This window comes from Nerophis ophidion, linkage group LG12 (genome assembly GCF_033978795.1).
Source record: "Nerophis ophidion isolate RoL-2023_Sa linkage group LG12, RoL_Noph_v1.0, whole genome shotgun sequence".
Lineage (NCBI taxonomy): Eukaryota > Metazoa > Chordata > Actinopteri > Syngnathiformes > Syngnathidae > Nerophis > Nerophis ophidion.
This window is the reverse complement of record NC_084622.1, coordinates 2,845,497-2,872,794: the sequence shown is the minus strand read 5'-3', so window position 1 is coordinate 2,872,794 and position 27,298 is coordinate 2,845,497. Positions and strand designations below refer to the sequence as shown.

General features: G+C 42.9%; 1 protein-coding gene across 1 annotated transcript in view; it reads right to left on the bottom strand.

The window, feature by feature from the left end:
• LOC133562893 (NT-3 growth factor receptor-like) overlaps positions 1 to 12,975 on the bottom strand; it is a 97,600-nt gene extending 84,625 nt beyond the window's left edge. The window contains exon 1 of the mRNA XM_061916708.1: positions 12,626 to 12,975. Coding sequence (XP_061772692.1) covers positions 12,626 to 12,891 — 266 coding nt within the window. The 5' untranslated portion in view covers positions 12,892 to 12,975. The remainder of the gene's footprint in view (positions 1 to 12,625) is intronic.
• Positions 12,976 to 27,298: the final 14,323 nt, after the last annotated feature.

Below are 27,298 nucleotides of genomic sequence, written 5' to 3'. Positions count from 1 at the left end.
GAACACACGCACACAGACGCACGCACACACGCACAGGCGCGTACCTTAGAGCAGTGGTCCCCAACCGTTTTGTATCTGCGGACCGGTCAACGCTTGATAATTTGTCCCGCGGCCCGGCGGGGAGCCTGGTGGGGGGGGGTTCTTTTTTTTTTTTTGTCATGAAAAAAGTAAAATAATAAACGTGAATCCACTGTGTACTCATATGGACCTTTATTAGGGACGGCGTGGCGCAGTGGGAGAGTGGCCATGCCCAACCCGAGGGTCCCTGGTTCAATCCCCACCTAGTACCAACCTTGTCATGTCCGTTGTGTCCTGAGCAAGACACTTCACCCTTGCTCCTGATGGGTGCTGGTTAGCGCCTTGCATGGCAGCTCCCTCCACCAGTGTGTGAATGTGTGTGTGAATGGGTGAATGTGGAAGTAGTGTCAAAGCGCTTAGAGTACCTTGAAGGTAGAAAAGCGCAATACAAGTACAACCCATTTATTAGCACATTGCGCCAACAACATAACGTGAGTATAACATCAAAGTAACTGGTAACTTCCTCTCTTCCCATTACATAAATAAAAAAAATCACGTGGAAAAATATATAAATGACAAGAACCAGCAATTCCACACTACTGTCATTATGAATGTTATTTTTCAACAGCTGAAATAAAGTTGTCAGTTTGAACCGTCAGATAAGCCTCCTGCATGATTGTTTGTGTGCTCTCCTCTCCCTCACCTCCCTCTGCCCAAACGCGCTCTGATTTTCGTTGCTATGGTAACGTTTAGATGCCTTCAAAATAAGATGCAGATACATTAAATACGTATATAAAGTGCATGAGATTTTTAACTCACCGTAACAATAAATCAATGGGAGCCCTGAGCTTGTTTCTGTCAAGCTTGAGCTGTGGGTGTTTGTGCTTCCTCGATGCAAGGATGATGTGGGACGAATCAGGCATGAATGTAAGTACATTTTTATTTGTTACTTAAATACAAAAGGCAAAACAAAAAGCACGCTCGATGGCGGATAATAATATATGCTAAAACGTTAACAAAAACAGCACAATGGCATGGCTATCTATAAATGAACAAAAGATGCTAACAATAAACCAAAAAAACCAGCACTTAGGCGAAAGAATACATGGATCTTACGTGGCGTGGTCCAAATGTTTAGCAGCGGGGCAAGGCGTGGAGGTTTGTGATAAAAATGTGGCATGAAGCAGAATGCAAATAGCAAAGTTCCCAGGACGAGGACAGAAACAGAATGATATAAATAGCAGCTATGATGATTAGAAACAGGTGTGGGACTGAGGGCTGGGCGTGACTTGGAGACCAGGTGGAAACTAATGGGTTACTATAGAAAAACAAAACCAGGAAGTGTAAAACGGGAAACAAGAGTCCAAAAACAAAAACATAACATGACAAAACAAGATCAATAGGTGTGACAGTTTCTCTGCAACGAGACGGTCCCAACTGGGGGTAATGGGAGACAAAGACACCTTAAGTGTGTTGCTTATGTCCAGTCTGCTATGTTGTTTTGTTTTGGTGGCCGTCACTGCAGAAAATCCCACTTCACACAGATAGGATGTTGGAAATGGCAACAGTGCTTTTAGTGCTGTGGTGGCGATCTCGGGGTATTCTGCCATGACTTTCATCCAGAAAACAGGCAGAGTTTTTGTCTGAAATCCACTTTTAAGGCTGCCGTCATTTGCGATCTCCAGCATTTGATCTTTTTCTTGCACAGACATGCTGGATTCATCTGCTTTGTTGACAAATGGGTCGCGAATCCATTCCTTGGCAGTTCGTGGGTCTTTTGAAGTTGGGAAGTAGCGCTCAAACGCTTTTAAAAGCACAGACAGGTGATCGTGCAGCAGCTTGGTGAATGAAGGCGCAGGCTCAGTTTCACGCAAAAACCCCGCCAATGTTTGAAACATGTCCAATATGCCTCTGTTCACACGCAAAGCTTAGTTTGTTTCAATTATGGCAACTCCTTATTACACTGGATCAAGACGCTATATATAATAAAACTAGCTGTAGAATGATCAATAATGGATACATCTCAGGGACAATACCTCTATTAAGAGGTCCAAAACAAGAGTGCCCTTTGTCTCCATACTTATTTATTATTGCTATGGAAATATTGCCGATTAAAGTTACAATAGAATAGCATAGAGTTTTATTGTCATTATTGCATGGCTAAGGGCTCTCCCTTAGAGATAGGGTGAGAAGCTCTGCCATCCGGGAGGAACTCAAAGTAAAGCCGCTGCTCCTTCACATTGAGAGGAGCCAGATGAGGTGGTTCGGGCATCTGGTCAGGATGCCACCCGAACGCCTCCCTAGGGAGGTGTTTAGGGCACGTCCAATTGGTAGGAGGCCACGGGGAAGACCCAGGACACGTTGGGAAGACTATGTCTCCCGGCTGGCCTGGGAACGCCTCGGGATCCCCCGGGAAGAGCTAGACGAAGTGGCTGGGGAGAGGGAAGTCTGGGCTTCCCTGCTTAGGTTGTTGCCCCCGCGACCCGACCTCGGATAAGCGGAAGAAGATGGATGGATGGATGTCATTATTGCAATGAACAGGTTCAAAGAACAACGGAATTGGAGCAGATCCTCCTAAGGTGCATATACAATATGGTAATATAAATAGTAAAAAAAAGATAAAGATGAGAGATGTATCCACGTATATGTATATATATCCACACAGATGCATATATGCATGCATATGAATATATATACACACATACATATAACATTATTGCACATTGTAGTCCGAAAAAATAGAAATAAAATTTAAACATTACTCACGAGGACATGATGGACATATTGTGCTCACTCAGTGCCTGTTTAATGCTACTATGGCTCTTAGGTAAAAGCTGTTTTTTAGTCTATTGGTGCTCGCTTTTAGCACCCTGTAGCGTCTGCCTGAGGGTAGCAGTTCCAGGTGGCTGTGGGTCTTTCAGGATGCTCTGTGCTTTCCTGAGACAGCGGGAGCTGTACAGGTCAGCCAGAGGGGGGAGGGGGCATCCGATGATCTTCTGGGCGGTCTTTATGACTCTCTGGAGCGCCGTTCTCTCTGCGGCCGTGCAGCTGCTGAACCACACGCAGATGCAGTAGGTCAGGATGTTCTCAATGGAGCACCGGTTGAAGGACACCAGCAGTTTCTGAGAGAGGTGGTTGTTCCCGAGTATTCTCAGGAAGTGCAGTCTCTGGTGTGCTTTCTTGATGGTAGCCGTGGTGTTGGTGCTCCATGATAGGTCGTCGGCCAGGTGGACTCCAAGGAAGTGGAAGTCGGAGACCTTCTCCACACAGTCACCACTGATGATCAGGAGCAGGATGTCCGTTTTTTTCCTCCTGAAGTCTATGACCAGCTCTTTGGTATTGGAGGTGTTCAGGACCAGGTTGTTGACTTTGCACCAATCCGACAGCTTCTCCACTTCGTCCCGATATGCAGCCTCGTCCCCCTCCGAGATGAGCCCCACTACGGTGGTGTCATCCGCAAGTTTGATGATGGAGTTGCTGGAGTGGGCAGGTGTGCAGTCGTATGTGTAGATGGAGTAGAGAAGGGGGCTCAGCACGCAGCCTTGTGGAGAGCCGGTGCTGAGGTACAGGCTTGATGACATCTGGCGGCCCAACTGCACCCTCTGGGGGCGGTTGGATAAGAAGTCCTTAATCCACATGCAGATGGAGTTCGATAGACCCAGGTCTGACAGTTTGGACACCAGTCTATCAGGTATAATGGTGTTAAATGCCAAACTATAATCCACAAAAAGCAGCCGCACGTAGCTTCCCCCCATCTCCAGGTGACCCAGGGAGTAGTGTAGGGGTGTGGCGATGGCGTCCTCTGTGGACCTGTTGGCTCTGTAGGCAAACTGGAGTGGGTCGAGCTCGGGAGGGAGGACTGAGGTGATATGGGTCCGTACCAGTTTCTCGAAGCACTTCATAGCTATAGGTGTAAGTACCACTGGACGGTAGTCATTCAGGCAGCTGACAGAGTTCTTCTTCGGCACCGGGATTATTGTGGAGGTCTTCAGACAAAATGGGATGACGACCTGAGAGAGGGACTGGGTGAAGATCTTCGTAAATACTCCGGCCAGCTGGTCTGCACAGTCTCTTAGTACCTGTCCCGGGACTCCATCTGGGCTCGTAGCCTTCCTCGGGTTCACTGCCTTCAGCGTGCGTCTTACCTCATGCTCGTCCAGTATAATGGTGCAGCTGCTGTGGGTGTTGGGTGGGGGTGTTGTGACGGCTGCAGGTGTTTTTCTCTCGAATCGGGCGAAGAAGCTGTTTAACTCCCCCGCTCGAGAGGCGTCGCCGTCAGCCGAAGGGTTACTGGGTCTGAAGATGGTCATGTCTTTTATTCCTTTCCATACCTCCTTGGTGTTGGTTCTCTGCAGGTGATCTTCCATTTTCCTCCTGTGCTCGGCGTTTGCCTCTCTGATACCTCTCTTCAGATTGGCTCTGGCAGCACTGTAGAGTGCCTGGTCCTGCCCTTTGAAGGCACTGTCTCTCTCTTTGAGTAAGCCCCGGACTGTTTTTGTCATCCAGGGCTTCCTGTTGGGGTAGACCCGGATGCGCTTGTCCACTGTGACAGTGTCTAAGCAGTGTTTGATGTACCCCGGGACCGCTTCTGTGTACTGCTCCAAGTCTGGGATTTCAAAAACTGACCAGTCTGTTGTATCAAACAGTCCTGCAGCTGTTCCATGGCTTCCTCTGGCCATGTTTTGACCGTTTTGGTTGTGATAGGAGCACTTTTTCTTATTGGTGTGTAAGCTGGCAAAAGGAGCAGGCACATGTGGTCAGACTTGCCTAATTGGGGAAGTTGTTTGGCTCTATATCCATTTTTTATGTTGGAATAGACTTTGTCCAGTGTGTTAGCTCCCCTCGTAGCACACTTCATATGCTGGTGAAGTTTGGGGAGCACTTTTTTCAGGTCGACATGATTAAAGTCCCCCGCTATTATGTGGATGGCGTCGGGATATTTGTTTTGTTGTGCACTGATTGTATCGTGCAGCAGAGCTAGCGCCATGCTAGCGTTAGCATCGGGAGCTATATACACGTTTGTGATCAGGACAGCAGAGTGCTCCCTGGCTAGATGGAAGGGTCGGCATTAAACTGTAATATATTCCAGATCTTGGGAACAGTGGCTGTTAACTACCTTTGAATCAGAAGTCCACTTGTTGTTTAGGGTAGGTTAGCAATCCACCCCCACGCCGCTTGCCGGTAGACTCTGCGTTTCTGTCCTGTCTGTGTGATGTGTGACCGGTTAGCTCCGTCTGGGATTGAGAACGTTAGCCAGGTTTCCGTAAACAATAGGGCGCAGCTGTCCATCACAGTGTTTTGTGCTACACGGAGCCTCACCTCGTCCATCTTGTCCTCTTCACCATGAGGAGCGAGCGATCTCGCATTAGCCAGGAATAGACTTGGTATCGCTGGTCTGTTTGGGTTCATTTTTAGTCTTGCTAACACGCCGCCCCTTCGGCCACGGCGTCTTCGCCTCCGCTTCCGCCTCCTCCTCGCCGGGCACGGTAGCCATGGAGCTCCAGGGCTACGTGCTAGCTCCTCCGGGATGTTGTGTCGGCTTGTAAAATCCACCGAAACAGCCTGCTCAGGCCGCAATCCAAGCTCCAACAAATCGTTTCGGCTGTACATAACCCTCGCCCAGCAAGTTGCTGACTGGGCTAGTAATAAACTATATAAAAACAATAAAAACAATGCACCCAAGGGGAGAGCCTGAGAAGTCGCGTTCATGCGCGCCGCCATTTTGGATGGAAAAGTGGACCAGCAGCACGCACAATCATGTGTGTTTACGGAATGTATCCCTGCAGACTGTATTGATCTATATTGATATGTGTATTTTCATACAGAAGCGCACCGACTTACAGAGTGCATTAAAGGTATCACATTATGATTTTTTTTTCTAAATTGAAAACACTTCCTTGTGGTCTACATAACATTTAATGGTGGCTCTTTGGTCAAAATGTTGCAAAGATTATGTTTTACAGATCATCTTCAAGCCGCTTTCAGGATGCGCCGTTTTGTGGGCGGTCTTATTTGCGTAGCTCACCTTCGGCAGCGTCTTTTCTCCGTCATTTTTGTTGTAGCGGTGTAGCGTGCAAGGACGGGAGTGGAAGAAGTGTCAGAAAATGGAGCTAACTGTTTTAATGGCATTCAGACTTTACAATTTTCAGGACTTATGCAGATGCCAAATACAGATCAGCAAGTACCAGAAGGTAAGAAAAGTTGCTTTTGAATAATATTGTGAAAAAAAACGCCAGATAATAAGTCGTAGCTTATACACACACCATAATAATACTAGTATGTTGAAGCACAGTACATAGATTTTTCAACCCCTTGTGTAATGTTCTATGTTTTCAATGGAACATATACAACTTTGGTGTTGTTTACTTGAGTCATATTGCAGGCTACACTATCTCTTATGTGTGACTGCCATCTACTGGTCGCATTTGGGTTGGTGCACTAATTTCAAGTGTATCTTGTGTTTTTATGTTGATTTAATTAAAAAAATAATAATAATAAGAAGAAGAAATTACAAAAAAAAAAGTTAATAAAAAATTATTCCGCTGCCCGGTGGTTGGGCACCACTGCCTTAGAGGGAACGTTGCTCTAACATATCGATGCTTTAAGTCTGCATTTTCATTTCATACCAAAATGAAGAGGGAGGTTCGCCAAACATGTAAAAATATATTACACACTGCGATAAAGCCATATTTTCGAGGGTAATTGTCATTACGTCGTTATATGGATGCACGCGCACACACACACACACACACACACACAACTACACACATTACAACACTTTTTCTGCCACACAGCAGAGCGTTGATTGAAACATGACAACAATCTTTTGTACAAAAATAACACATCAGTTTGCATTTTTTAAAGCAAGCTACAACAGACAACAACACGTAACTTCAACTACTTCACTTTAAACAATCCCCTACATCAGACAGTGACGACAATGCAGTACGATGTATAAACAATAAAACATTGAATATTAGGAGTATGTGAAAGTTCGACTCCTATCTTGTTTATTTCCCTGATGATTTCCTTAAAGTTTTGTAATCAATCAGTATGTCAAAATGTGTCAAATATGGGGAAGTGTGGAGAGATATTTTTGCGTATATTACCCATCGTGCACTCTAATGGATTTATATATGTGTAATTTTAAATTATATGTACAAGTTTTATAATGTCCACAAAGTTCAATGAGCAGGATGTGTGGTATGTGCAACTGCATGTTGCTTTATTTGTTGGTTGTAGTTCATTTTTACCTTTAGTGGGTAAGTTGTTTGGATGGAGTCATATAAATCGATGCTCTGCTCACTTATCCTAAAAAAAATTGTAACAATTAACTAGTGATTCCATCGACTTCCACATGAAGGTGGCACATATTTCCTGATTTTATATTAACATAATTGATAGTGGGTTCTAATAAAAAAAAACTAGAATAAATCGCCAGCCAATATTCTTGTTAAACTTGTGATGTCTCCCGGTCTACACTGAGGATTTTGGCGGGCCACATTTGGTTCGCGGGCCATAGTTTGATTCTTTTGGGAAATAAAATAGAGAGCTGTTATATTGATTATATTAACTATTTTTTTGGAGAAAGATCCTTAAAAACCGCAGAAGGCTCCTGTAACTCTGACAAAAAAACACAATCCAATGTCTACTGTAGAGGACAATATGGTTCTCTGGAATATACAAAATAAGACTGATAGTAAAGGGAGAAGTTTGCCACCTGGTCCTTTCTAAAAATGTCACACCCAATGTAAAACATTTTTTATTTACTTATTTCTTTATGGACCAAAAAGCATTAAAAGCAAAAGCTAATAAAGTAACTTTGGTTCTAAAGTGTCTTCTTCGCTTTCCTATCACTGCGGGTCAGATTCTGGCTCGTAAATGTTTGCTAAAATCCTGTGCCATTTGTAACAAAAAGTGGCTTACAGTTTTAACTTTTATTTGTCGGTACGCTAAAACTACAACATGGCTGACAGGGTGGAGATGGAGAGGAGTTCTAATAAGGCTCATTTTCAGAGACACCCAGAAAGCAGTTTGAACTTGGGCTGTGAAGCAACATTTTTGCAACATTTTTACTAAAAGCACCACCTTTACATGTTATGTCGACCACAAGAAAATGATTTACTGCCATCTGTTTTAGCAAGTTTGGGATCTGCATAAATCCGGAATATTTTAACCAAACCATGGAGGCATTGCGGAAATATTTATAAAAACAATCTTGACTTCCTTTGCTCAGCTTGTGACATTTTTTCAATAGTTGGCATATGGTGAAGTTCTATCGGAAGAACTTTGTGTGAGTCTGCCATTGTAGTCAAAAGTTCCTTCTTTTTCTCTATTTTCTTGTTGTGGGGCAGACCGGCCCATACATGCACATGCCTCACCCAAAGTTGCCATTTCTAATACAAAATAGCACGTAGTTTAACGTTCCGTATTTTCAAGACCATAGGACGCACCGGAATATAAGGCTCACTTAGATCTATTTTCATATAGAAGCGCACCAGCTTATAGGGCGCATTAAAGGTATCACATTGTGATTTTTTCTAAATCGAAAACACTTCCTTGTGGTCTACATAACATTTAATGGTGGCTCTTTGGTCAAAATGTTGCAAAGTTTATGTTTTAAAGATCATCTTCAAGCCGCTTTCAAGATGCGCCGTTTTGTGGGCGATTTTATTTACGTAGCTCACCTTCGGCAGCGTCTTTTCTCCGTCATTTTTGTTGTGGCGGTGTAGCGTGCAAGGACGGGGGTGGAAGAAGTGTCAGAAGATGGAGCTAACTGTTTTAATGGCATTCAGACTTTACAATTTTCAGGACTTAATCAGATGCCAAATACAGATCAGCAAGTACCAGAAGGTAAGAAAAGTTTCTTTTGCATAATATTGTGGAAAAAAAAACGCCAGATAATAAGTTGTACCTTATACACACACCATAATAATACTAGTATGTTGAAGCACAGTACATAGATTTTTGAGCCCCTTGTGTAATGTTCTATGTTTTCGATGGAACATATACAACTTTGGTGTTGTTTACTTGAGTCATATTGCAGTCTGCACTATCTTTTATGTGTGACTGCCATCTGTTCACGAGTGGGGAAGAGTGGATCGTGAGATCGACAGGCGGATCGGTGCGGCGTCTTCAGTAATGCGAACGTTGTATCGATCCGTTGTGGTGAAGAAGGAGCTGAGCCGGAAGGCAAAGCTCTCAATTTACCGGTCGATCTACGTTCCCATCCTCACCTATGGTCATGAGCTTTGGGTCATGACCGAAAGGATAAGATCACGGGTACAAGCGGCCCAAATGAGTTTCCTCCGCCGTGTGGCGGGGCTCTCCCTTAGAGATAGGGTGAGAAGCTCTGCCATCCGGGAGGAATTCAAAGTAAAGCCGCTGCTTCTCCACATCGAGAGGAGCCAGATGAGGTGGCTCGGGCATCTGGTCAGGATGCCACCCGAACACCTCCCTAGGGAGGTGTTTAGGGCACGTCCAGTCGGTAGGAGGCCACGGGGAAGACCCAAGACACGTTGGGAAGACTATGTCTCCCGGCTGGCATGGGAACGCCTCGGGATCCCCCGGGAAGAGCTAGACGAACTGGCTGGTGAGAGGGAAGTCTGGGCTTCCCTACTTAGGCTGCTGCCCCCGGGACCCGACCTCGGATAAGCGGAAGATGATGGATGGATGCCATCTACTGGTCACACTTATCATTTCACCAAGTCCCAAAAAAAATAGCTTTGAGGTCGGTAAGCACAAAAAAATAATTCCGTACATCAGGCGCACCGGGCTATAAGGCGCACTGTCGAGTTTTGAGAAAATTAAATTATTTTAAATGTGCCTTATAGTCTGAACAATATCAGTCATTAGACACCATATGGAAATGCTAAAAACTACAACATGGATGATGGTAGGGGTGTAACGGTACGTGTATTTGTATTGAATCGTTTCGGTACGGGGGTTTCGGTTCGGTTCAGTTCGGAGGTGAACCGAACGACACGGACATATAAGTAGCGCCACCGCACGATTTGTAAACAGTGCACACCCGAGGCACCATGAATTGATTTACGTAGACCCCGACTTAAACAAGTTGAAAGACTTATTCGGGTGTTACCATTTAGTGGTCAATTGTACTGTACTGTGCAATCTACTAATAAAAGTTTCAATCAATCAAAAAAACAACAACGACCGGTCTATGATAGACTGACCTCACCTCCTCTTTTCACGGGATATGTCCTCTTTGCCCAGCTGTCCAGGTGGAGTTTCTTAAATGCCTCGAATGTCCGGCATTTTAAGTTATGGGTGCGTGTATTTTCAATGTACGTTCAGTGGTGTGCGCAGCGTTAACATTGGTGAGGGCGGGGCAGAGACAGAGAGCGAGAGAGTTATTAAAAAACGTGCATGCGTCGCCAGGCTCTGCTTTTTATCCATTAATTAATCATATATATTTTTTTTTTATTATCTATAGCAGGGGTGTCAAAAGTGTGCCCCGCAGGCCATTTGCGGCCCACAGCTAATGTTTTAAAGGCCCACGGCACATTCTAAAAATACTATTAAAATAAACAAATACATAAACAAAAGTGAAATAAAAAAGCTTAAAGGTTAAATGTAATTTAGAAAAAGTTGCAACGTTGACTAATAAAACAAAGCTGTTTTTTTTTCTTTCAAACTGTCATTGCTCAAAACATAATATTGAATCAAAATCAATGTTATTGTGAATTATTGACCTATACAAGTTTCCGAGTAAGACAAATATTATTGGTGGAATATTTAGCAAATTTGTTAAATAAATAATCAAAAAATGTATATTTGTTTTTTTTCTAACTGTACCGAAAATGAACCGAACCGTGACCTCTGAACCGAGGTACGTACCGAACCGAAATTTTTGTGTACCATTACACCCCTAGATGTAATGGTACACACCTCTATTTAATAATACAACTTTAACATTTGACAACCAAATAATAAAACAAGGTGACTCTGTAAAAAATCTGGGTGTTATCTTTGACCCAACTCTCTCCTTTGAGTCACACATTAAAAGCGTTACTAAAACGGCCTTCTTTCATCTCCGTAATATCGCTAAAATTCGCTCCATTTTGTCCACTAAAGACGCCGAGATCATTATCCATGCGTTTGTTACGTCTCGTCTCGATTACTGTAACGTATTATTTTCGGGTCTCCCCATGTCTAGCATTAAAATCTGTTGGTACAAAATGCGGCTGCTAGACTTTGGACAAGAACAAGAAAGTTTGATCATATTACGCCTGTACTGTATATACCTTTATATACATATATACATACATATATACCTATACTGGCTCACCTGCACTGGCTTCCTGTGCACTTAAGATGTGACTTTAAGGTTTTACTACTTACGTATAAAATACTACACGGTCTAGCTCCATCCTATCTTGCCGATTGTATTGTACCATATGTCCCGGCAAGAAATCTGCGTTCAAAAGACTCCGGCTTATTAGTGATTCCTAGAGCCCGAAAAAAGTCTGCGGGCTATAGAGCGTTTTCCGTTCGGGCTCCAGTACTCTGGAATGCCCTCCCGGTAACAGTTCGAGATGCTACCTCAGTAGAAGCATTTAAGTCTCACCTTAAAACTCATCTGTATACTCTAGCCTTTAAATAGACCTCCTTTTTAGACCAGTTGATCTGCCGCTTCTTTTCTTTTTTCTCCTATGTCCCCCCCTCCCTTGTGGAGGGGGTCCGGTCCGATGACCATGGATGAAGTACTGGCTGTCCAGAGTCGAGACTCAGGATGGACCGCTCGCCTGTGTATCAGTTGGGGACATTTCTACGCTGCTGATCCGCCTCCGCTTGAGATGGTTTCCTGTGGACGGGACTCTCGCTGCTGTCTTGGATCCGCTTGAACTGAACTCTCGCGGCTGTGTTGGAGCCACTATGGATTGAACTTTCACAGTATCATGTTAGACCCGCTCGACATCCATTGCTTTCGGTCCCCTAGAGGGAGGGGGGGGGGGGTTGCCCACATCTGAGGTCCTCTCCAAGGTTTCTCATAGTCAGCATTGTCACTGGCGTCCCACTGGATGTGAATTCTCCCTGCCCACTGGGTGTGAGCTTTCCTTGCCCTTTTGTGGGTTCTTCCGAGGATGTTGTAGTCGTAATGATTTGTGCAGTCCTTTGAGACATTTGTGATTTGGGGCTATATAAATAAACATTGATTGATTGATTGATTGATGATGGGTAAAAGACGCAGTCGTAGTGGAGGCACATAAACTAACTGCCCACAAAACGGCGCACCCTGAAGAGACAGTCCGAAAGTGGCTTGAAGATGGTCTTTAAAACATAATTAATGCAACATTTTGACCAAAAAACATTACATTAAATGTAAACCGCACCGAAGTGTTTTAAATTAGTCATTCTATGAATTTTGTCTGCATATAAGATTGTTTTTTAAATATTTCGCAATGTTTGATTCAAAGGATCCCAAATACACAAAAGTAAAAAAAGTTTGTTTTGCACAATAAGTTCCATTTAATATAAAAAAAACTAATCAGAATATGACACCTTTAAATAACTTAATGTTGTTTATGTCACACCCAAACGAATGAACAATTAGTGACTAATATGATGAAAAACACATCTGACTTACATGGAAGTGATGTTCTGGAATAGCTTTTGCAGGCTTTCAGTGTCGTTCTCAAAGCTCTCAGTGCCCCGGAAGGACCAGAGGGTGAAAACGCCGATGTTTTCTGCCATATTGCAGTAGATCTCGTTGGGTGAGCAGACGCAGGTGGGTGAACATTCCAATAATGAGCTGTGGTTGTGGGGAAATAAGACGCTCAGCACAAAGAAAAGCCTCCAAATGTTTGGTAAGAGACAGACATCGAATGATAAGAAATCTCCAAATCCACACATGTTTAACGATTCCTCCTCTTTGATGAAAACAAAACTTCACTGACTTGTCAGTAAACATCCACGCCCGCTTGATTTAATAAGAGTCTGACCAGTGTCCTTACTTGTTAGGCTTTCTCTGCCTCTCCCTCTCCCTCTCTTGCTCTCTCTCTCTCTCTCCTCTCTCTCTCTGAGGAAAATGAAAACTCAATTTAAAAAAATGCTGTATCAGGGGGATGTAGTCAGATCTTTATCACAATTTACTATTTGATCAATATTTATTAACAATTGCTGGGCTGAAATGCATCCCACTCTATCTCCTAAATGACATTGTAAGTCAGAATCACAGACAACCTGCAGGCCTGATAGAAATAATTGTTTTCAAAGTTAACTCCAAATTAATCGTGATTATTCGCAGATACATGTAGTTTGTCATCAGTGATGAATGTAAGTTACATCTTTTTAAAGTTTTTAAAACTGCGACTGGACAGTTTGTTGGATTTGATGACATATTAAATATTATGCTCTTTTTTAAACAGCACAACACAAAATGAACATAAACATGCTTTTAGTGACAATAACAATGACCTGTCGTGTGTTGGGAGTATTACCAACAACATTTAAATTTCTGCTGTAGGAGCCACATTTCTGTGTTTAGATACCAGTTTCACGCATTAATAACACAGAATGTGGACTGTTACGATCATGGTTTGTTCAAATTTGTGTGGTTATGTAATCTGTGATATTTCTACATTTATAAATGCTTCTGATATTCTGTACATTACATCAATCAATCAATCAATCAATGTTTACTTATATAGCCATAAATCACTAGTGTCTCAAAGGGCTGCACAAACCACTACGACATCCTCGGTAGGCCCACATAAGGGCAAGGAAAAACTCACAACCAGTGGGACGTCGGTGACAATGATGACTATGAGAACCTTGGAGAGGAGGAAAGCAATGGATGTCGAGCGGGTCTAACATGATACTGTGAAAGTTCAATCCATAATGGATCCAACACAGTCACAAGAGTCCAGTCCAAAGCGGATCCAACACAGCAGCGGGAGTCCCGTTCACAGCGGAGCCAGCAGGAAACCATCCCAAGCGGAGGCGGATCAGCAGCGCAGAGATGTCCCCAGCCGATACACAGGCGAGCAGTACATGGCCATCCGGATCGGACCGGACACCCTCCACAAGGGAGAGTGGGACATAGGAGAAAAAGAAAAGAAACGGCAGATCAACTGGTCGAAAAAGGGAGTCTATTTAAAGGCTAGAGTATACAAATGAGTTTTAAGGTGAGACTTAAATGCTTCTACTGAGGTGGCATCTCGAACTTTTACCGGGAGGGCATTCCAGAGTACTGGAGCCCGAAATGAAAACGCTCTATAGCCCACAGACTTCTTTGGGGCTTTGGGAATCACTAATAAGCCGGAGTCCTTTGAACGCAGATTTCTTGCCGGGACATATGGTACAATACAATCGGCAAGATAGGATGGAGCTAGACCGTTGTAGTATTTTATACGTAAGTAGTAAAACCTTAAAGTCACATCTTAAGTGCATAGGAAGCAGTGCAGGTGAGCCAGTATAGGTATATATGTATGTATATATGTATATAAAGGTATATACAGTATAGGTATATATGTATGTATATAAAGGTATATACAGTACAGGCGTAATGTGATCAAACTTTCTTGTTCTTGTCAAAAGTCTAGCAGCGCATTTATGTACCAACTGTAATCTTTAATGCTAGACATGGGAGACCCGAAAATAATACGTTACAGTAATCGAGACGAGACGTAACAAACGCAATGGACAACGCATGGACATGTTGTAACTAGTTGATGGTATTCATATATGTGCATATTATTCAGCCTGCTAAACATTTTGTAATTGAGTTGTCGTAATCTGTCGCCCGGATCATGTTTTGCTTAGTTAGGTTTTGGGGCGGCATAGCTCGGTTGGTAGAGTGGCCGTGCCAGCAACTTGAGGGTTGCAGGGTTCGATTCCCGCTTCCGCCAGTCCTAGTCATTGCCGTTGTGTCCTTGGAAAGACACTTTACCCACCTGCTCCCAGTGCCACCCACACTGCTTTAAATGTAACTTAGATATTGGGTTTCCCTATGTAAAGCGCTTAGAGCAGGGGTGCCCACACTTTTTCTGCAGGCGAGCTACTTTTCAATTGACCAACTCGAGGGGATCTACCTCATTTATATATATCATTTATATTTATTTATCTATGAAAGAGACATTTTTGTAAACAAGTTAAATGTGTTTAATGATATACGAACATGTGTAACACATATAGATGTCTTTCTTTCACCAAAGACAAGAATATAAGTTGGTGTATTACCTGATTCTGATGACTTGCATTGATTGGAATCAGACAGTAATGATGATAACGCCCACATTTTCAAATGGAGGAGAAAAAAAGTTGTCCTTTCTGTACAATACCACATGAAAGTGGTTGGTTTTTGGCATCTAATTCATCCAGCTTCCATACACTTTACAAGAAAAACATTGGCGGGCAAATTCCGTAGCTTGCTTGATTGACATTCACGGCACCCGAGGGTCTTGTGAGATGACGCTGGCTGCTGCCAGTTCATTATTATGAAAAAATGACAGAGAGGAAGGCGAGAAACACTTTTTATTTCAACAGACTTTCGCGCCGTGCCTTCCGTCAAAACTCTAAAGGCCGACTGCACATTTCCTATCTTCACAATAAAAGCCTGCTTCATGCTGCCTACGCTAACAAAATAAGGGTCTCAGAAAGCTGGCGTGCACATCACTTGTGCCACGCCAGCTTTCTGAGGATCGCTTGTGCACGCCAGTTTTCCGAGACTCTGTATTTAGTTAGCGCAGGCAGCATGAAGCAGGGCTTTTATTGTGAAGATAGGAAATGTGCAGTCGGCCTTTAGAGTTTTGACGGAAGGTACAGCGCGAGAGTCTGTTGAAATAAAAAGTGTTTCTCGCCTTCCTCTCGGTCATATTTTCATAATAATGATCTTGCAGCAGCCAGCGTCATCTCACAAGACCCTCCGGTACCGTGAATTCATTTAAGTGACGTCTTGGTGAAGATTGATGATCACTAATTTGTAGGTCTATTTTTTTAAAAGCCTGGCTGGAGATCAACTGACACACCCCCCCGCGGTCAGACATCGACGTAATGGGCACCCCTGCTCTACGTTGTTGCCATTTGTAATAGAAAGTAGTGTAAAGTTCTAACTTATATATCCGTCAGTCAATTCGCTATGAAAGAGCTAAAAACTACTTGTGTAGTGATTTTACATTATCCACCCAAGGAACTTTAGTCATTAGCGAGTTCCGGTCGGACGGTTTTTCACGGGACACATTTCCGGTGTTCTTGTTGCACTAGTGAGCCACGGATGAGAGAGATGCCGATGCTCTATCTTTTGACACTTCTTCCACTCCCGTCTTTGCACGCTACAGCGAAGATGACGGGGAGAAGACACTGTGGAAGGTGAGCCACATAAATAAGACCGCCCACAAAACGGAGCATCTTGAAGCGACAGTCAGAAAGCGGCTGAAGATGATCTGTGAAACACAATCTATGCAACGATTTGACCGAAGAACCACCTTTACATGTTATGTAGACCACAAGGAAGTATTTTAAATGTAGAAAAAAAAATTATAATATGACCCCTTTAAGGCGCCTTAAAATCCGGTTGCGCCTTTTGTATGAAAAAATACCTGGAATAGGTCCGCTCATCGGCAGTGCGGTTTATAATCCGGAGTGCCCTATAGTCCGGAAAACACAGTAAACTTGGAACATCGGCACTTGCTTCGACACTTCGAACCATTAAAATGTCAGCATTTACGTCTATGTCCACCAACAGGAAAATATCATCAGGCAGACATTTACAAATTTGCAAGGCATCATTATAATGTATTTGTCATCATTCAAGCATGTTAATGGAAGCACACCACAGACCCATTATTCTTTTAAATCCCCCTTTCAATTGTATATCTTCCTAATGCTTCCCCAATTTACTAATGTCCCTTAGCCACAAAAGCCTAAGTTACTCATCGACCCTTCCTCTTGCTCTCACACACACACGCACACACACACACACACAAACAAGAAGCTGCAAAGCAAATTCTTGACAGGTTTTCCGCACCACAACATTACACAGCCACCATGTAAGACTCTAAGTCGCACCACACGTTTCAATCCCAAACCACAGCTAATGTGTTATGATGCAGTCATAATGTTGTGGTTGTGATGTTATGGTTCCACTACTGCATATAAAGAGAATAATTATAGCTTCTTGCCTGGTGCAGCTTTTATACTAAATAGAGAATTTATGAGACGACACAGCTCAAATCTTTTGTATGCAGGCTAAAATACAGACTAGATCAGGTTTTTGCCCTTTTGGCCTGAGTCCTCTGGGGTAGTCTCCAGTGTCTGCTATGACCTGAAATATTAACCGTTGATGAATTAAAAGGGTCATATTGTGAATGTTAATCTACATGTTCCTTGTGTTCTACTTAACATGTAAAGGTAATGCTTTGGTCCAAATTTTGCATACCATTTGTTCTACCCAGTGACCCAGAGGAACACTACTGATGATGCGCACCCGTAAATTATTTGATCCTTCAGGTCTTCCATTCACGTTCACTGTTCACCTACAAGGCCACCAAGTGCATGTGCTCGCAAAGGTTGCAAACACCTCATTCTGGTTTTAATTTGTTTTAGGAGTCTTTTTACGTGTTTTTAGGAGTCTTCATGTGTATTAGTGTCACACCTGTAATCTGGTTTTATGTTTGATCATGTTTTGTTTGGTTTTCTGGACTCTTGTTCCGTTTTTTCACTTCCTGGTTTGTTTTTGTTACCATGACAACTCATTGATTTTCACCTTGCCCTCCTAGTCCCGCACCTGTTCCTAATTATCACAGCCACTACTTAAGTCATTTTCTTTCTGTCCATCAGTCTGGGATTTTTGCATTCTGCTTCATGCCTTCACGCACCCTCGATTACCTTGCTATCCATGCCCCTGAAGTGAAGTGAAGTGAATTATATTTATATAGCGCTTTTCTCTAGTGACTCAAAGCGCTTTACATAGTGGAACCCAATATCTAAGTTACATTTAAACCAGTGTGGGTGGCACTGGGAGCAGGTGGGTAAAGTGTCTTGCCCAAGGACACAACGGCAGTGACTAGGATGGCGGAAGCGGGGATCGAACCTGCAACCCTCAAGTTGCTGACACGGCCGCTCTACCAACCGAGTGTTTTTGTGTTAGTTATTCATAGTTCTGCCAAAGTGCAAGTTTAAGTTTAGTTCATTGTCTTTCATGCCATCGAGCAGTTGTTTTGTTTTCCTGTTTGTATTTTTGAAGCCAGGTTTTGTACCTCTTTGTGAGTGCCCTTAGTTTGTTTATTTTTGTATTTAGTATTCCAAATAAACCATGTACTCACGGTCACGTCTGGCTCGTCCTGTATTCTCCTTGCATCGAAGAAGCAAAAATAATTCATGTCCAGGTCTGACAATTAGGAGTCCTATTATCAATCAATCAATCAATCAATGTTTACTTAAATAGCCCTAAATCACTAGTGTCTCAAAGGGCTGCACAAACCACTACGACATCCTCGGTAGGCCCACATAAGGGCAAGGAAAATTCACACCCAGTGGGACGTCGGTGACAATGATGACTATGAGAACCTTGGAGAGGAGGAAAGCAATGGATTATGTGTTTTAGGAGTTTTGTTACGTGTTTAGGAGTAATTTACGTTTTAGATGTCACTGTGCATCTCTTCGGAGTCATTTTATGTGTTTTAGAGTAATTTTTAATGTTTTAGAAGTTGGTTGTTGTGTTTTTAAATGTTTTACTAGTCGTCATTTTATGCATTTGTGTTTCGCACAAGAGGTAGAACATCTCACTCTGTGTTTTCTGGAATCTGGTTCTACGGTCCATCTTTAAGCCACTGTCTATTAAAAAATTGCCATTTTCCTCTATGCCTTGGCAGTAATATGACACCCAAATTGTTCAACATTATGGCATGTTTAACTGTTGCATTATGGGTGGCCACCATTGTAGTTCTGATTAAGTCAGCTATTTCTGTAGTCCCAAAGACAGTATGGTAACATATTACAAGGGGTTTGAACCATGCTTTTAAACAACTTCAAGGTTTAAACCCACCACCATCTTCCGCTTATCCGAGGTCGGGTCGCGGGGGCAACAGCCTAAGCAGGGAAACCCAGACTTCCCTCTTCCCAGCCACTTCGTCTAGCTCTTCCCGGGGGATCCCGAGGCGTTCCCAGGCCAGCCAGGAGACATAGTCTTCCCAACGTGTCCTGGGTCTTCCCCGTAGCCTCCTACCGGTTGGACGTGCCCTAAACACCTCCCTAGGGAGGCGTTCGGGTGGCATCCTGACCAGATGCCCAAACCACCTCATCTTGCTCCTCTCGATTTAGAGGAGCAGCGGCTTTACTTTGAGTTCCTCCCGGATGGCAGAGCTTCTCACCCTATCTCTAAGGGAGAGGAGGAAACTCATTTGGGCCGCTTGTACCCGTGATCTTATCCTTTCAGTCATGACCCAAAGCTCATGACCATAGGTGAGGATGGGAACGAAGATCAACCGGTAAATTGAGAGCTTTGCCTTCCGGCTCAGCTCCTTCTTCACCACAACGGATCGGTACAACGTCCGCATTACTGAAAACGCCGCACCGATCCGCCTGTCGATCTCACGATCCACTCTTCCCCCACTCGTGAACAAGACTCCTAGGTACTTGAACTCCTCCACTTGGGGCAGGGGCTCCTCCCCAACCCGGAGATGGCATTCCACCCTTTTCCGGGCGAGAACCATAGACTCGGACTTGGAGGTGCTGATTCTCATTCCGGTCGCTTCAGACTCGGCTACGAACCGATCCAGTGAGAGCTGAAGATCCCGGTCAGATGAAGCCATCAGGACCACATCATCTGCCAAAAGCAGAGACCTAATCCTGCGGTCACCAAACCGGAACCCCTCAACGCCTTGACTACGCCTAGAAATTCTGTCCATAAAAGTTATGAACAGAATTGGTGACAAAGGACAGCCTTGGCGGAGCCCAACACTCACTGGAAATGTGTTCGACTTACTGCCGGCAATGCGGACCAAGCTCTGGCACTGATCATACAGGGAGCGGACCCACCCGGCTTTTAATCGTAAAGACCAGTCACATCAGGCCTGACTTTATTTTGCATTTTTCTACGGTTGGTGTTTTAGTTTCTGGAGGGCGCTCCTATTTTTCATTCCACTTTATGTTTGCCCCCACCACTCCGCTTATTTTGATCGCAGTTTCCCCTCACCTGCTCCTGATTAGCGATCACTGGACTCACCTGCCTCTGATCGCTAATTAAGAAGGTTTATATTCCAGTATGACCTTCCTCTTGTGGCTTGATTATTGCTTTTTAATGCTTTGCTTTCTTTGCATGCTTGTGATTAGGCTTTCAGTGCACTTCCTTGCTAGACTACTTCTCAGTATCGTTAATGAATTACATTTTTACCTGCACACTGTCTCCTGTCTCTGGATAGCCGCTTAACAGCACCATGACTAAAAGTAGCATGTATGTAGATATCTTTGAACACTGTAAAGCAAAATTGTAATGAGCCTGGTATAACTTTAGGGTAGAAAACACTATATCAGGGGTGCCCATTACGTCGATCGCGAGCTACCAGTCGACCGCGGAGGGGTGTGTCAGTCGATCTCCAGCTAGGCTTTTAAAAAAAATAGACCTAAAAATGAGTGATCATCAATCTTCACCAAGACGTCACTTAAATGACATTCACGGTACCGGAGGGTCTTGTGAGATGACGCTGGCTGCTGCAAGATCATTATTATGAAAATATGACCGAGAGGAAGGCGAGAAACACTTTTTATTTCAACAGACTCTCGCGCCGTACCTTCCGTCAAAACTCTAAAGGCCGACTGCACATTTCCTATCTTCACAATAAAAGCCCTGCTTCATGCTGCCTGCGCTAACTAAATACAGAGTCTGGGAAAACTGGTGTGCACAAGCGATCCCTCAGAAAGCTGGCGTGCACATCACTTGTGCACGCCAGCTTTCCGAGACTCTTATTTTGTTAGCGCAGGCAGCATGAAGCAGGGCTTTTATTGTGAAGATAGGAAATGTGCATTCGGCCTTTAGAGTTTTGACGGAAGGCACGGCGCGAAAGTCTGTTGAAATAAAAAGTGTTTCTCGCCTTCCTCTCTGTCATTTTTTCATAATAATGAACTGGCAGCAGCCAGCGTCATCTCACAAGACCCTCGGGTGCCGTGAATGTCAATCAAGCAAGCTACGGAATTTGCCGCCAATGTTTTTCTTGTAAAGTGTATGGAAGCTGGATGAATTAGATGCCAAAAACCAACCACTTTCATGTGGTGTTGTACAGAAAGGACAACTTTTTTTCTCCTCCATTTGAAAATGTGGGCGTTATCATCATTACTGTCTGATTCCAATCAATGCAAGTCATCAGAATCAGGTAATACACCAACTTATATTCTTGTCTTCGTGAAAGAAAGACATCTATATGTGTTACACATGCTTGTATTATCATTAAACACATTTAACTTGTTTACAAAAATGTCTCTTTCATAAATAAATAAATATAAATGATATATATAAATGAGGTAGATCCCCTCGAGTTGGTCAATTGAAAAGTAGCTCGCCTGCAGAAAAAGTGTGGGCACTCCTGCACTATATCATCAAAATAAACATTGACTACAATGCTTATTTGTGAGGGTCAGATGAAGCCTCATGAGGCAATGAACCACTTGAGCCTATTGATTCGAGAATTTTTTCGGAGCTTAATGCATGCTTTGGCTCAAGTGTTTTTTGTCACCTTAGGTAAATGGCATATGAGCTTAAAGAGGAAGAAGACAACACAATGTAACCTGGACAATGATGTACAAAACATCCATCCATCCATTTTCTACAGCTTGTTCCCTTTCGGGGTCGCGGGGGGCGCTGGCGCCTATCTCAGCTACAATCGGGCGGAAGGCAGGGTACACCCTGGACAAGTCGCCACCTCATCGCAGGGCCAACACAGATAGACAGACAACATTCACACTCACATTCACACACTAGGGACCATTTAGTGTTGCCAATCAACCTATCCCCAGGGGCATGTCTTTGGAAGTGGGAGGAAGCCGGAGTACCCGGAGGGAACCCACGCATTCACGGGGAGAACATGCAAACTCCACACAGAAAGATCCCGAGCCTGGATTTGAACCCAGGACTGCAGGAACTTCGTATTGTGAGGCAGACACACTAACCCCTCTGCCCCCGTGTACAAAACAGAGGAGATTTATTTCATTTTTATTTTTGAGATAAGCACATTAGGGAACTGATGTTGTGGAGAAGAGATCCTAAGTCCATCCCATCCATTTTATACCGCTTGTCCCTTACTGAGTAGCGGGGGGTGCTGGAGCCTAACTCAGCTCGATTCGGGCGGAAGGCGGGGTACACCTTGGACAAGTCGCCAACACATATAGACAACACTCACATTCACACATGAGAGCCAATTTAGTGTTACCAATAAACCCCAGGTGCATGTCTTTAGTGGTGTGAGGAAGCTGGAATAACCAGAGAACATGCAATTCCATCCATCCATCCATCCATTTACTACCGCTTGTCACTTTAGGGGTCGCGGGGGGTGCTGGAGCCTATCTCAGCAAAAGGCGGGGTACACCCTGGAAAAGTCGCCACCTCATCACAGGGCCAACACAGATAGACAGACAACATTCACACTCACATTCACACACTAGGGACCATTTTAGTGTTGCCAATCAACCTATCCCCGGAGGGAACATGCAAGTCATGCGGCATAAAAGGTAAATGTGCTCCATTACGCCACCAGGTGGATGAAGTCAGTCATTGTGTTATTTTACAAACCCTGTTTCCATATGAGTTGGGAAATTGTGTTAGATGTAAATATAAACAGAATACAATGATTTGCAAATCCTTTTCAACCCATATTCAGTTGAATATGCTACAAAGACAAGATATTTGATGGTCAAACAAGGGCTGGGCGATATATCGCGGGTTTGTATAGAAAATGACTATATCGTAATATTGGAGTATACATTCCCATGCAGTTGCTTTTAGCTGCGGGCATTACACTACAGGCTCTTCCCACTTCTTGTGTCTCCTTCTCACAGACAGCACCTTCTTACGTACGTCACATACTGTCACGTCATAAGTCACATACGTAAACACCCTCGCCCAGCAGAGAGGTAGCAGCGTGGCTAACGTTAGCTGTGATGCTAGCGGAGTGTTGCGAGGGGTAATAAGAGAGAAAGAAAATGCGAATCTGGTAACAAATGAAGGAAGAAATAATTCACAAGAAAAACAGCAGGGGTTGCATCGTCTGGCGGTGGTTCCTTCTAGCGGGAAGATGTCGAATAGACAACTTTAATTTGTCAAGTGTGGGGCACAAGCCTTGCTACCAAAAGTAGCATTACTGCTAATATGTAGCATCATTTGAAAAGTCACCTGCTAATAACTTTAATAAATAGAGTTTTGGTCAATTAACTTAGTTGTGATTTCCTTCTCTGTATGAAAGTTTGAAACGAGCATATATGAATGCAGTATGAACAAGAATGTTTTAATGGAGACACATAAAATCATCATACTGCTGTGATTATATGTATCAAGTGTTTAATCAAGGCTAAGGCAAAATACAGAGATATGGCCTAAGAATATCGCGATTTAAAAAAAAGGCCATGTCGCCCAACCCTACTTCAAACTCCATCCATCCATCCATTTTCTACCGTTTATTCCCTTTTGGGGTCGCGGGGGGCGCTGGCGCCTATCTCAGCTACAATCGGGCGGAAGGCGGGGTACACCCTGGACAAGTCGCCACCTCATCGCAGGGCCAACACAGATAGACAGACTCACATTCACACACTAGGGCCCATTTAGTGTTGCCAATCAACCTATCCCCAGGTGCATGTCTTTGGAGGTGGGAGGAAGCCGGAGTACCCGGAGGGAACCCACGCATTCACGGGGAGAACATGCAAACTCCACACAGAAAGATCCCGAGCCTGGGTTTGAACCCACGACTGCAGGACCTTCGTATTGTGAGGCAGACGCACTAACCCCTCTGCCACCGTGAAGCCTACTTCAAACTCATAAACTTTATTTTTTTTGCAAGTAATAATCAACTTATAATTTCATGGCTGCAACATGTACCAAAGTAGTTAGGAAAGGGCATGTTCACCACTGTGTTACATCACCTTTTCTTTTAACAACACTCAATAAACGTTTGGGAACTGAGGAAACTAATTGTTGAAGCTATGAAAGTGGAATTCTTTCCCATTCTTGTTTTATGCAGAGCTTTAGTCGTTCAACAGTCTGGGGTTTCGACAGTCGTATTTTACGCTTCATAACGCGCCACACATTTTCCTTGGGAGACAGGTCAATCTTGCACTTTCTGTTTTGAAATTACATGCATGTTTGTGGCACTGCTTAATAAATACAGTATTGGTAAATTGACTTAATTGTGGTTTCCCTCTCTGCATAAAAGTTTAAAATGAGCATATATGAATGCAGTATGAACAAGAATGTTATAATGTAGACACATAGAATCCTCATACTGCTGTGATTATATGCATCAGGTGTTAATTCAAGGCTGAGGCAAAATATCGAGAAATATATTGTGTATCGTGACATGGCTTAAATATATTGAGATAATAATAAAAGGCCATATCGCCCAGCCCTAATTCAAACCTCATGTCGTAGCTCGCTACAAATGGCTGACTTCTTCCGAACTACAAAGATGGTGGACATGTACCCATAATGCAACAGTTAAAAATGGAATCTGTGTACCCATGTTTTTTCATTGCCTGATTTACTTGCAGTCAAGCTTATTTTTGCTGTGAGTTGGTTACAATTGAGTTTGTTGTCTTCCTTGCACAAGTAGCACAAAGGCAGGACACGCTTGACTCAACTTTATTTGACGCACACACACACACACACACACACACACACACACACACACACACGAACAAGAAGAAGCAGCATCGACCGCTACTGCCTCACATGTTTTGGCGTGTTTTATTATTCATAGTTTGCTTAACAGTAATAGAATATCATTATATGCTATAAGTGACCAGACGTCCGAGATCAAAACTGGGAATAATAATCCCAGAGAAGGGGGAAAAAAATGGTCAGTTATTTTTAAATTCAAGAAACAATATGATTAGGTTATATACAGGTATACATGCGTATATCCTACATAAACAATGAATACATTAGACATCTAAATATCTTAGGGACCTATAGACTGTATCTCTGTTGCTGCAGCAGCAGAGAGATTATTCTGTTTTGACACTTTGTATTGATATTTTGTAATAATGTTTACAGCGATTGTTTTATATGTATTTTTTATGTACGTCGCTTCGGATAAAAGCGTCTGCCAAATACTTAAACATAAACATATACAAACGCCTGAAAGTCTTTATATAAAGCTAAAACCACCAATCTGTTTCATTGGATTCTAAATAAAACCAAATTCTGTCTTACCCAACAATGTTAGTATTTCAATATTTTTACTTGAAGACTTATTCCTGGTTACAATTATACTGTTATGAAAATATTGTCTTATACTTTGTATTTTATTATATAGTACCCCCCCCCCAGGGGCGTCACTAGACCTAATACTGTACTAGGGCACACCTGGGGCACAAATAATTCATGTGAGCGTGCAAAGCGTGCAAGCAAAAACATTTTTAGCACTTATTTATCATAAAAAATACATAAATAGTGCTTTAAACTATGAAATCATATCAGATGATGTTGTATGGATCTTTGATGAACCACCTGAAATTAACTAATGCATTTGACCTACTTGTGCACTTTTTTACTCCAGACTTCTAAACTGCTACTGGTAAAAGCAAAAAGGAAGAGCAATGAATCTTTTTCAAATATATATTGCAGTAATCATCTGCAAATTTAACATCTACAAAAGTAAAACAAAAAATAAAGCACCCCTACATCTCTGGGTTCTTTTATATTATTTAATTTCCATTTCTTGCAATGTGGCTAATCCTATTTCAGATACACAAAACTATAAAATATACACACAACAATAAAGCCACGGTAGTAGAATAAATGAACAACTGTTGTGTGTCTGTTCAGGGAATCATTTTCTGAGAAGTAAACTGTAACGTCTCCTTTTCATTTTTGCAAAGTGGTCAATCACTCTGGACAGACATGGAAATATTACAGTAACTGTTATACAGTTGACCAGTGGTTCCCAACTGCTGGCTCCTGACATAAAAGTGGATTGTGTGTCATTTTCAGTGAGTCGCAGTCACATGTGTGCATGAAAAAAAAAAAGTTTAGGGAGAAAAAAATCAAATTGTGGCAACAAAACCAGATTATTTTAGCCTTTTTTCTAGTGACTATTAGTGAGTATTTTAGCAAAAGGCAAAGCGACTAACAAGTTGGAGGAGGACTCAGGACAGACATGGAAATATATTTTTTTTAAATCTAAATGGGGCAACAAAACCCGATATTTTCAGCCATCTTTTTGAAATCAAATACAGAAATGTTACTATTTTTTCTGGAAACAAAACCAGATGCTTTAGCTGTAGCCATTTTTCTGGTGACAAAACAAGATTATTTTAGTCAAAGTCACACCGATTAACAAGACAAGTCTACTGTGCTATTTTTCTGTGAAATAAACTTGAATGATTTAAAAATTTGCATCACGACTTGATGATATGGAAAAATGTTTTTCTTCCTGAAGATAAAGCATTTGAGAAGCACTCAACTCACACATGCTTACTCCAAATCATCATTGATGCAGAAGCAGCAGACAATAACCAACATTATGTTTCATGTTGATTGGAAATTCCCCCGACAGCTCGTACAGCAAATGAATATGTTTGTCTTGATACAAGGAAGAACGTTAGCTAACTTAGCATCAACTTAAGACAATTGTGTTGCCTAGCTAGCTAGGACTTCACTTACATCTCTCATTCCTGCTGCTTCTTCTCTGCTGCGGGCGAATAACTTTCTTAAATCCATCTAGGAGTCACAGTTTGAGCCAAATCAAAATCAAAATATTGTAATTAACAAATTGTTGTTGGCTAACGTCACCTACCTCACGCAGTCATTCGAATCCCTCCTCTCTCTCTCTCTCTCTCTCTCTCAACCGAAGTCTCGATCGACACGTGAATAAATTACCATATTAAGTAGTATGTGCGCTGTTGTCTATGTTAAGTAGACTTAAAACTCTGAAGCGTTTTTTTTTATTGGTGAATTTTTTACTGGGGCACGTGCCCCAGTGAAATATGTCTGGCGACGCCCCTGCCCCCACCCACACACAATCTGGACTGTGGTCCTTTTTACCCGTGTTGGCTTTTACAATCGTTATCTTCAGTCGTTTTTATCAACTTTATGTTATTCAAGTATAACATTTTTAAA